Source organism: Bos javanicus, chromosome 5 (assembly GCF_032452875.1).
Source record: "Bos javanicus breed banteng chromosome 5, ARS-OSU_banteng_1.0, whole genome shotgun sequence".
Lineage (NCBI taxonomy): Eukaryota > Metazoa > Chordata > Mammalia > Artiodactyla > Bovidae > Bos > Bos javanicus.
The window spans coordinates 103,012,505-103,025,062 of NC_083872.1; the positions used below are offsets into that span (position 1 = coordinate 103,012,505).

At 39.4% G+C, this 12,558-nt stretch overlaps 1 protein-coding gene across 1 annotated transcript in view; it reads right to left on the minus strand.

The window, feature by feature from the left end:
* Window positions 1-12,558, minus strand: part of LOC133248203 (antigen WC1.1-like) — a 63,254-nt gene that overhangs the window by 22,925 nt on the left and 27,771 nt on the right. The window contains exon 8 of the mRNA XM_061418022.1: window positions 11,620-11,934. Within this exon, the coding sequence (XP_061274006.1) occupies window positions 11,620-11,934 (315 nt within the window). The remainder of the gene's footprint in view (window positions 1-11,619; window positions 11,935-12,558) is intronic.

Consider the following 12,558-nt stretch of genomic DNA (forward strand, 5'->3'; position numbering starts at 1 on the left):
CATCATATGGGCTGGATCTGAGTGCAGGCATTAGGTCACAATTAGGTAACTTAATTGTGAAAGAAGTTGTTCACAGGGGGGAGGAGCCAAGATGGCGGAGGAGTAGGATGGAGAGAACACTTTCTCCCCCACAAATTCATCAAAAGAGCATTTAAACGTCGAGTAAATTCCACAAAACAACTTCTGAATGCCGGCAGAGGACATCAGGCACCCAGAAAAGCAACCCAACTCTTCGAAAGGAGGTAGGAAAAAATATAAAAGACAAAAAAAAAGAGACAAAAGAGGGAGGGACGGAGTTCCGTCCCGGGAAGGGAGTCTTAAAAAGAGAGAAGTTTCCAAACACCAGGAAACCTTCTCACTGCCGAATATGTGCCGAGCTTTGGAAGCACAGAGGGCAACATAACAGGGAGAAAAAATAAACAATTAAAACTCGCAGATTGCGAGCCCTATGGTAACTCCCACAGCAAGAAGCAGCGCAGACGCCTGCACATGCCATTAGCGAGTGGGGGCTGGGCAGGGAGGCGCGGCACGGGCTGCATCGCTCAGAGTAAGAATCTGGCCTGAATACCCTGAGCACTATCTGAGCGAAATAATTTGGGCTAGCAAACCAGACTGTGGGATATCTACCACGCGAAAAGCCAGCCCCAACCTAAGACACCGCCAGGCCCGCGCATGGAACAAAGGACTGAACAGAGATAGCCGGCTGCAGACCTTCCCCCTCCTGTAACAGGCAGCCAGAGCCGGAAGGGGACAATCGCAACCCCAGAGAGACATTATCTATAAAACTGTAAGCAGGCTTCTTTGCTAACTAAAACTTCTTGGGGGTCTGGACGGTCAACATCTGCCTGAGAAGGTGCGCCGGTTTTACACACAGATAACTGAGTGGCGGGGAGGCGATAAGTCGCAGCATTGGCGTTCGCCAAACACCTCATCACCTGAGCTGCTCGGACCTGGGAAGAGCACAAAATGCAGGCCCAACAGAGTCTGTGCCTCTGAGGACTACCCGAGTGCCTGAACCTGAGCAGCTTGGACCTGGGAGGTACATGCAGCCCAGGGCCGGCCTCGGATTGTTCTCGGCGGAACAACCTAGAGCCCGAGCAGTGTGGGCAGGGAGGCTACACGCGCCGTGAGTGGGGGCAGACCCAGTGTGGCTGAGGCACTGCGAGCGCACGCCAGTGTTATTTGTTTGCAGCATCCCTACCTCCCTCCCCACAGCGCGACTGAACAAGTGAGCCTAAAAAAAAAAAAAAAAAAAAGAGTTTCCCCCACCGTCCCCTTTGTGTCAGGGCGGAAGCCAGACACTGAAGAGACCAGCAAACAGAAGAAGTTATAACAGAGGGAAACGCCTTGGAAGCTACAGGCAATAGATTAAAACCCCGTGGTTACTACGGACAACATAGGAAGGGGCCTATAGATCTTGAGAAATAGAAGTCGGACCAAGGAACTAGCCAAAAATGAACTGAACCCACCATACAACAAAACCAGAGAAAGTCCTAGATATATTTTTACTATTTTTACGATCATTCTTTCTTTCTTTCTTTCTTTTTTTTTAATTAAAAAAAAATTTTTAAGTCCTCTATTGTTCCTTTAATTTTCACTTTTATAACCTATTACTTTGCAAAAAAAAAAAAAAAAGACCTTATTTTTTTCTTCTTCAGCAAACTTCATATATATATATTTTATAATTTTTTGACCTTGTTTTTTTTTTTTTCTTCTTTTCTTTAACATTATATTTTTGAAATTCCAAACTCTACTCTAGCTTTTTAATTTTAGCTTTTTGGTATATGTTATCAATTTTGTACCTACAGTTTTTTTTTTTATAATTTCTGTGACTTTTTTTTTTCTGTTTCATTCTCTTCTTCTTTTATATAACATTGTATATCTGAAATTCCAAACTCTACTCTAGATTTTTAATTTATGCTTTTTGGTATTTGATATCAAATTTGTACCTGTATTTTCTTTATAATTTTTGCGACATTGTTTTTGTTTGCTTGTTTTCTCTCTTTATGTTTCTTCTTCCTTTTTTGTAACATTGTATTTTTGAAATTCCAAACTCTACTCTAGATTTTTAATTTTTGCTTTTTGGTATTAGTTATCAATTTTGTACCTGTATTTTCTTTATAATTTTCACGACCTTGTTTGTTTTTCTTTGTTCGTTTTTTCTCTCTTTCTTTTCCTTCTTCTTTTCTTTAGCATCGTATTTTTGAAATTCCAAACTCTACTCTAGATTTTTAATTTTTGCTTTTATGTATTTGTTACCAATTTTGTACCTTTAAGAACCCAATGTTCAGGACCCATTTTTCACTATGGAGCGAGATTACTGGCTTGACTGCTCTCTCTCCCTTTGGACTCTCCTTTTTCTCCACCAGGTCGCCTGTGTCTCCTCCCTAACCCCTCTCTACTCTACCCAACTCTGTGAGTTTATGTGTGTTCCAGATGGTGGAGAACACTTAGGGAACTGATTACTGGCTGGATCTGTCTCCCTCCTTTTCATTCCCCCCTTTTATCCCTCTGGCCACCTCTGTCTCCTTCCTCCTTCTTCTCTTCTCTGTATAACTCTGTGAACATCTCTGAGTGGTCCAGTTGTGGAGTGCACATAAGGAAGTGACTACTGGCTACCCCACTCTCTCCACTATTGATTCCACCTCATCTCAATTGGGTCACCTCTAACTCCCTCCTCCCTCTTCTCTTCTCCATGTAATGCTGTGAACCTCTCTGAGTGACCCTCACAGTAGAGAAACTTTTCATCTTTAACGTAGATGTTTTATCAATGGTGCTGTATAGAAGGAGAAGTTTTGAAACTACTGTAAAAATAAGACTGATAACTGGAAGCAGGAGGCTTAAGTCCAAACCCTGACTCCAGGGAACTCCTGACTCCAAGGAACATTAATTGACAGGAGCTCATCAAACGCCTCCAAACCGACACTGAAACCAAGCACCACACAAGGGCTAACAAGTTCCAGGGCAAGACATACCAAGCAAATTCTCCAGCAACAAAGGAGCACAGCCCTGAGCTTCAAGATACAAGCTGCCCAAAGTCACCCCAAAACCATAGACATCTCATAACTCATTACTGGACACTCACCAGAACACCGACACAAGCTTCCCTAACCAGGAAACCTTGACAAGCCACCTGTACAAACCCACACACAGCGAGGAAAAGCCACAATAAAGAGAACTCCACAAACTGCCAGAATATAGAAAGGACACCCCAAACTCAGCAATTTAAACAAGATGAAGAGACAGAGGAATACCCAGCAGATAAAGGAACAGGATAAATGCCCACCAAACCAAACAAAAGAGGAAGAGATAGGGAATCTACCTGATAAAGAATTCCGAATAATGATAGTGAAATTGATCCAAAATCTTGAAATCAAAATGGAATCACAGATAAATAGCTTGGAGACTAAGATTGAGAAGATGCAAGAAAGGTTTAACAAGGACTTAGAAGAAATAAAAGAGAGTCAATATAAAATGAATAATGCAATAAATTAGATTAAAAACACTCTGGAGGCAACAAATAGTAGAATAACAGAGGCAGAAGATAGGATTAGTGAATTAGAAGATAGAATGGTAGAAATAAATGAATCAGAGAGGATAAAAGAAAAACGAATTAAAAGAAATGAGGACAATCTCAGAGACCTCCAGGACAATATTAAACGCTACAACAATCGAATCATAGGGGTCCCAGAAGAAGAAGACAAAAAGAAAGACCATGAGAAAATACTTGAGGAGATAATAGTTGAAAACTTCCCCAAAATGGGGAAGGAAATAATCACCCAAGTCCAAGACACCCAGAGAGTCCCAAACAGGATAAACCCAAGGCGAAACACCCCAAGACACATATTAATCAAATTAACAAAGATCAAACACAAAGAACAAATATTACAAGCAGCAAGGGAAAAACAACAAATAACACACAAGGGAATTCCCATAAGGATAACAGCTGATCTTTCAATAGAAACTCTTCAAGCCAGGAGGGAATGGCAAGACATACTTAAAATGATGAAAGAAAATAACCTACAGCCCAGATTATTGTACCCAGCAAGGATTTCATTCAAGTATGAAGGAGAAATCAAAAGTTTTCAGTCAAGCAAAAGCTGAGAGAATTCTGCACCACCAAACCAGCTCTCCAAAAAATACTAAAGGATATTCTCTAGACAGGAAACACAAAAAGGGTGTATAAGTTCAAACCCAAAACAATAAAGTAAATGGCAATGGGATCATACTTATCAGTAATTACCTTAAACGTAAATGGGTTGAATGCCCCAACCAAAAGACAAAGACTGGCTGAATGGATACAAAAACAAGACCCCTACATATGTTGTCTACAAGAGACCCACCTCAAAACAGGGGACACATACAGACTGAAAGTGAAGGGCTGGAAAAAGATTTTCCATGCAAATAGGGACCAAAAGAAAGCAGGAGTAGCAATACTCATATCAGATAAAATAGACTTTAAAACAAAGGCTGTGAAGAGAGACAAAGAAGGTCATTACATAATGATCAAAGGATCAATCCAAGAAGAAGATATAACAATTATAAATATTTATGCACCCAACATGGGAGCACCACAGTACATAAGACAAATGCTAACAAGTATGAAAGGAGAAATTAACAATAACACAATAATAGTGGGAGACTTTAATACCCCACTCACACCTATGGATAGATCAACTAAACAGAAAATTAACAAGGAAACACAAACTTTAAATGATACAATAGACCAGTTAGACCTAATTGATATCTATAGGACATTTCACTACAAAACAATGAATTTCACCTTTTTCTCAAGCGCACATGGAACCTTCTCCAGGATAGATCACATACTGGGCCATAAAGCTAGCCTAGGTAAATTCAAAAAAATAGAAATCATTCCAAGCATCTTTTCTGACCACAATGCAGTAAGATTAGATCTCAATTACAGGAGAAAAATGATTAAAAATTCCAACATATGGAGGCTGAACAACACGCTGCTGAATAACCAACAAATCACAGAAGAAATCAAAAAAGAAATCAAAATTTGCATAGAAACGAATGAAAATGAAAACACAACAACCCAAAACCTGTGGGACACGGTAAAAGCAGTCCTAAGGGGAAAGTTCATAGCAATACAGGCACACCTCAAGAAACAAGAAAAAAGTCAAATAAATAACCTAACTCTACACCTAAAGCAACTAGAAAAGGAAGAAATGAAGAACCCCAGGGTTAGTAGAAGGAAAGAAATCTTAAAAATTAGAGCAGAAATAAATGCAAAAGAAACAAAAGAGACCATAGCAAAAATCAACAAAACCAAAAGCTGGTTCTTTGAAAGGATAAATAAAAATGACAAACCATTAGCCAGACTCATCAAGAAACAAAGGGAGAAAAATCAAATCAATAAAACTAGAAATGAAAATGGAGAGATCACAACAGACAACACAGAAATACAAAGGATCATAAGAGACTACTATCAACAATTATATGCCAATAAAATGGACAACGTGGAAGAAATGAACAAATTCTTAGAAAAGTACAACTTTCCAAAACTCAACCAGGAAGAAATAGAAAATCTTAACAGACCCATCACAAGCACGGAAATTGAAACTGTAATCAAAAATCTTCCAGCAAACAAAAGTCCAGGTCCAGATGGCTTCACAGCTGAATTCTACCAAAAATTTAGAGAAGACCTAACACCTATCCTGCTCAAACTCTTCCAGAAAATTGCAGAGGAAGGTAAACTTCCAAACTCATTCCATGAGGCCACCATCAACCTAATACGAAAACCTGACAAAGATCCCACAAAAAAAGAAAACTACAGGCCAATATCACTGATGAATATAGATGCAAAAATCCTTAACAAAATTCTAGCAACCAGAATCCAACAACACATTAAAAAGATCATACACCATGACCAAGTGGGCTTTATCCCAGGGATGCAAGGATTCTTCAATATCCGCAAATCAATCAATGTAATACACCACATTAACAAATTGAAAAATAAAAACCATATGATTATCTCAATAGATGCAGAGAGAGCCTTTGACAAAATTCAACACCCATTTATGATAAAAAACTCTCCAGAAAGCAGGAATAGAAGGAACATACCTCAACATAGTAAAAGCTATATATGACAAACCCACAGCAAACATTATCCTCAATGGTGAAAAATTGAAAGCATTTCCTCTAAAGTCAGGAACAAGGGTGCCCACTTTCACCATTACTATTCAACATAGTTTTGGAAGTTTTGGCCACAGCAATCAGAGCAGAAAAAAAAAAAAATAAATAAAAGGAATCCAAATTGGAAAAGAAGAAGTAAAACTCTCACTATTTGCAGATGACATGATCCTCTACATAGAAAATCCTAACGACTCCACCAGAAAATTACTAGAACTAATCAATGACTATAGTAAAGTTGCAGGATATAAAATCAACACACAGAAATCCCTTGCATTCCTATACACTAATAATGAGAAAACAGAAAGAGAAATTAAGGAAACAATTCCATTCACCATTGCAATGGAAAGAATAAAATACTTAGGAATATATCTACCTAAAGAAACTAAAGACCTATATATAGAAAACTATAAAACACTGGTGAAAGAAATCAAAGAGGACACTAATAGATGGAGAAATATACCATATTCATGGATTGGAAGAATCAATATAGTGAAAATGAGTATACTACCCAAAGCAATCTATAGATTCAATGCAATCCCTATCAAGCTACCAACAGTATTCTTCACAGAGCTAGAACAAATAATTTCACAATTTGTATGGAAATACAAAAAACCTCGAATAGCCAAAGCGATCTTGAGAAAGAAGAATGGAACTGGAGGAATCAACCTACCTGACTTCAGGCTCTACTACAAAGCCACAGTTATCAAGACAGTATGGTACTGGCACAAAGACAGAAATATAGATCAATGGAACAAAATAGAAAGCCCAGAGATAAATCCACGCACATATGGACACCTTATCTTTGACAAAGGAGGCAAGAATATACAATGGATTAAAGACAATCTCTTTAACAAATGGTGCTGGGAAAACTGGTCAACCACTTGTAAAAGAATGAAACTAGAACACTTTCTAACACCATACACAAAAATAAACTCAAAATGGATTAAAGATCTAAACATAAGACCAGAAACTATAAAACTCCTAGAGGAGAACATAGGCAAAACACTCTGACATACATCACAGCAGGATCCTCTATGACCCACCTCCCAGAATATTGGAAATAAAAGCAAAAATAAACAAATGGGACCTAATTAACCTTAAAAGCTTCTGCACATCAAAGGAAACTATCAGCAAGGTGAAAAGACAGCCTTCAGAATGGGAGAAAATAATAGCAAATGAAGCAACTGACAAACAACTAATCTCAAAAATATACAAGCAACTCCTCCAGCTAAACTCCAGAAAAATAAATGACCCAATCAAAAAATGGGCCAAAGAACTAAATAGACATTTCTCCAAAGAAGACATACAGATGGCTAAGAAACACATGAAAAGATGCTCAACATCACTCATTATCAGAGAAATGCAAATCAAGACCACTATGAGGTACCATTTCACGCCAGTCAGAATGGCTGCAATCCAAAAGTCTACAAATAATAAATGTTGGAGAGGGTGTGGAGGAAAGGGAACCCTCTTACACTGTTGGTGGGAATGCAAACTAGTACAGCCACTATGGAGAACAGTGTGGAGATTCCTTAAAAAACTGGAAATAGAACTTCCTTATGACCCAGGAATCCCACTGCTGGGCATACACACTGAGGAAACCAGAAGGGAAAGAGACACGTGTACCCCAATGTTCATTGCAGCACTGTTTATAATAGCCAGGACATGGAAGCAACCTAGATGTCCATCAGCAGATGAATCGATAAGAAAGCAGTGGTACATATACACAATGGAGTATTACTCAGCCATTAAAAAGAATACATTTGAATCAGTTCTAATGAGGTGGATGAAACTGGAGCCTATTATACAGAGTGAAGTAAGCCAGAAAGAAAAACGCCAATACAGTATACTAACGCATATATATGGAATTTAGAAAGATGATAACAATAACCCTGTGTACAAGACAGCAAAAGTGACACTGATGTATGGAACAGTCTTATGGAATCTGTGGGAGAGGGAAAGGGTGGGAAGATTTGGGAGAATGGCATTGAAACATGTAAAATATCATGTATGAAACGAGATGCCAGTCCAGGTTCAATGCATGATACTGGATGCTTGGGGCTAGTGCACTGGGACGACCCAGAGGGATGGTATGGGGAGGGAGGAGGGTTCAGGATGGGGAGCACATGTATACCTGTGATGGATTCATTTTGATATTTGGCAAAACTAATACAATTATGTAAAGTTTAAAAATAAAATAAAATTAAAAAAAAAAAAGTTGTTCACAGATAAGTTTGGAAGTGATGAAAGCTCAGAGATCATAGGAGAGGGAGGGAATGATCCTAGCCATCTTTCTTAAAAATCTAGGATGTATGAACACACCTGAGAGAAAGTGAAGTCTCAGTGGGATTATGCAAGACAACTGAGTTAGTTGATTACTTCATCCTAGACATGAGATTCTTAGCAAATGTGAAGGAGTGATGACAATTTAATGTATTCTAACCCTATCTATATGCCTACTGCATATTCCTTTCCTATTTGGATTTCTGAGATAAGAAGCCAGCAAGCTACAAAAAAGGAGAGTGAGAGGAAGATAGCAGAGAGCAAGCAAGCCATATATATTTTAGAGATTTCTAAATTGCAAAAGCCTCAATAGTGATGAAACATAGATTTGGAAACCAAATACTTGTTCAACAAGATTTTAACACCTTTTATCCCCTGGGCTGCTCCCATTTGCCACCTAACACTGCTACCCTTTCCCAATTCCCCCAGTGCAGAAAAGAAGAAATGAACTTAAGAGCTACAAATAGATGCAAAGGACACTCCAAAAGGGAAGAACTTCTGTAGAGAGTGAGGTGGGGTGAGTGGTAGGTTAAATGGGGAGTCGATGGAGTATGAGAAAGAGACCAAAGAAAAGACTCATGATCATGATTTCATTCTTCAGGGACCATATTTGGACAGAGAAAAGGTAATCCAATGGGAAAAAAAAGCCTGCAAATCATAAAGAACAAGTTTTAAAATAATTTGCCTGGTTTCTGAGTGTGCTCATGGTTATGTACATAATGGTGGAATTTGTCCTGGTAAAGGACTCTGATTGCATAAGTATGTGAACTTTGAAGTCTCAAAAACAATGATGTAACAGAATAAAAATCTACTATAGAGAGCAGGAGAGAACAGAAAAGACACCACAGAAATTAAAGTATTGAAGGATTAGCTTGACCACTGATATAAGAATGAATGATGAGGGAGAAAATGATCTGCTTGCCTTTTATTATTTATCCACTTCCATCTCTCCAGAGAGGCCCAGGTTAGGACCCCTAGCCTCCTCTGCCTGGGAGTTTGGTCACAGGCTACACATTCTAATTAAAGCATTTTTATTTAACTGGTTGTTTTTGTTGCTCAGTCACTCAGTCATGTCCGACGCTTTGTGACTCCATGGACTGCAGCACTCCAGGCTTCCCTGTCTTCACTATCTCCCTGAGTTTACTCAAACTCATGTCCATTGAGTCAGTGATGTCATCCAACCTTCTCATCCTCTGTCGTCCCCTTCTTCTCTGGTCTTCAATCTTTCCCAGCCTCAGGGTCTTTTCCAATGAGTCATTTCTTCTTATCATGTGGCCAAAGTATTGGAGCTTCAGCTTCAGCATACATCCTTCCAATGAGTTATTCAGGGTTGATTTCCTTTAGGATTGATTGATTTGATCTCCTTGTCCAAGGGACTCTCCAGAGTCTTCTCCAGCACCACAGTTCAAAAGCATCAATTCTTCAGTGCTCAGCCTTCTTTATGATCCAACTCTCACGTCCATACATAACTACCAGAAAGAAAAAAAAATAGCTTTGACTATATGGACATTTGTCACAAAGTAATGTCTCTGCTTTTTAATATGCTCTCCAGGTTTGTCATAGCTTTTCTTCCAAGGAGCAAGCGTCTTTTAATTTCATGGCTGCAGTCACAGTCTGCAGTGATTTTGGAGCCCAAGAAAATAAGTCTGTTGCTGTTTCCATTTTTTCCTCATCTCTTTGCCATGAAGTGATGGGACTGGATGCCATGATATTAGTTTTTGAATGCGGAGTTTCAAGCCAGCTTTTTCATCTTCTCTTCCACTTTCATCAAGAGGCTCTCCTCTATTCGTCTTTACTTTCTGCTATTAGGGTGGTGTCATCTGCATATATGAGGTTATTGATATTGTTATATTAATTCTATGAGAGTAAAAATTTAGAAAGAACAAGAAAAAAGTATTTCTTGCATTCTGTTTTATATACCCTGATACATGTGAAAATTCAAATATATGCTGAATACTCAATAAAGTCTTATACATATCAGAATAGAGACTTCTGAGATATAGTATATCTCTTTCATTTTCAACTTGATTTTAAAATTTACATGTAAGAATAAGTGTGTGATAAGTCCAAGAAATTTATTAAATAGAAGGCCGATGTGAGTAAAGATGTTAAATATAGTAAAGACATATCCTTGTCTGGTCTCTTGCTGTGTACATATCCTGTGTTCTTAGGCACACGTAACATCCTTCACATCACACCTGGCCCCTCAGTGCTGCTCAGAGAACCTCACAGTTAACCTTCATCAACTCCCATTGCCATTCACCTTCCTCCCAGCTACTATAAAACCTTTTCCACCTTCTTCAAAAATTATATTTGTCCACTTACTCCAAATAAGCCCCCAAATGCAATTCTCTTATATCATTGAAGCCATAAAATATAAACTATATAATCTCTTAACATAAAACACAGAAATTCAAGTTTTATTACCTCCACCTTTGACTTGTCAGTGTATGGCTAAGCATTCCTCCAAAGTTTGCATTTATACAGATATTTTAAAGGAAAAATTTGAGAGAGAGACTTTTCTAGTAACAATGGAAGAATATATGACTCAGAGCATTTCATCAACAATTCTCTACCATCAAAGAGCTATAAACATTTATGTCTAAATTTGCAAAGAAAACTTGAAATCTGGCACAAATCCATAAGAATCTCTGATCTGTTAAATGATAACCCCCATAGGGATACCCTCTATACATGTAAATGATATCTTCCTACAGTAGGAGTAGCCTCCACTCATACTAAACTAGTGCAAAATAATGTCTCACACTGTTTGTATAGAAACAGCTCCACCCAGGAAAGTACATCCTCATTTTTTGTCCCTCCCTCTCATAGCCTTCCTGTGCAAAGGGAGTGTGTATGTGGCTGTTAGCAAATGTTTCACTTTTACAAAAAGTGAATTATGAAAAAAAAAATTATGAGGATTTATTTTAACTGGGAGAATAAATAAAGCTATTTTAGTGTCAGGTAAGACCACTGGAGAAGAAAAGAATAGCAGAGACTTGTAAGAGGAAAGTATATGAAGCTCATTGCTCACAGCTACAGGGCACTCACGGAGGATGGGTAGTTGTCTCAGCCCTCTCTAGCCCACCCGTCCCCTACTGTCCCTCTGATCAGACACCAGCTTTCTTGGAACTTTCCATTCTCTCAGCTGGTGGGCAATGAATGAACTGACCATACCTGAGCAGATGACTCCTGCATCCCGGCTATGATCACAGTAGTGCTTCCCCCAGCCCCGGGAAGGGCACCTCCACACGTGGGACTCGTTTCCTGTGCACTTCACGTTGTCCAGCCAAATGGGCCCTGATCCCGCCCCAAAGGAAGAAGAGAGAGTGGCATCGAGGGCTTTTCCACAGCCCAGCTGTCTGCACACCACGCGGGCATCGTCCAGGTCCCAGCTGTAATCACAGATGGTGCCCCAGGAGCCCTGGTTAAGGATCTCCACTCTCCCGGTGCAGGGACTGTCCCCGTCCACCAGGCGGAGCTGTCTGCTACCTGAGGAGAGAGAAATGGGACACGAGAATGAGAAGGGTCTTCTGTCCTGTGGGACCCTCACCTGAGCTGTAGGAGGCGCTCTCCTCTAAGGCTGCTGACCTTGCTGGTTCTGATACAGTCTTTGCACTCGTGCAGAAGGCAATGGTAACCCACTCCAGTACTTTTGCCTGGACAATCCTATGGACAGAGGAGCCTGGTAGGCTGCAGTCCATGGGGTCGCTAAGAGTCGGACACGACTGAAGCAACTTGGCAGCAGCAACAGCAGCATTGCACTGGGGCAGCAGCTGGGTCTGGTTTCTTATAGCGGTGGCAAGAGAATTAATAAGGTTGAAAAGTAGGAGGAAAGGTTAAAAAAAAAAAAAGTAGGTAAAGAAAGGTTAAATAATGTCTATCAGTGCTGCACTTTAAGTAAATAATGAAGTAGAGAATTAAACCTAAAATTTTCCACTTCCAGGGAGAATGGAGTTCACAGCAGGCCAATGTGTCTTGCTGGGTCTTTCTGGATACAACTTTAAAAGCTGGAAACTATTTTTTAAGAAACAGTAAATGTATTCGACATTTGTTAACATGGACTAAATATGCTAAAATTCTAAAGAGTGGAGATTATTTCAATGTTAGTCCAGG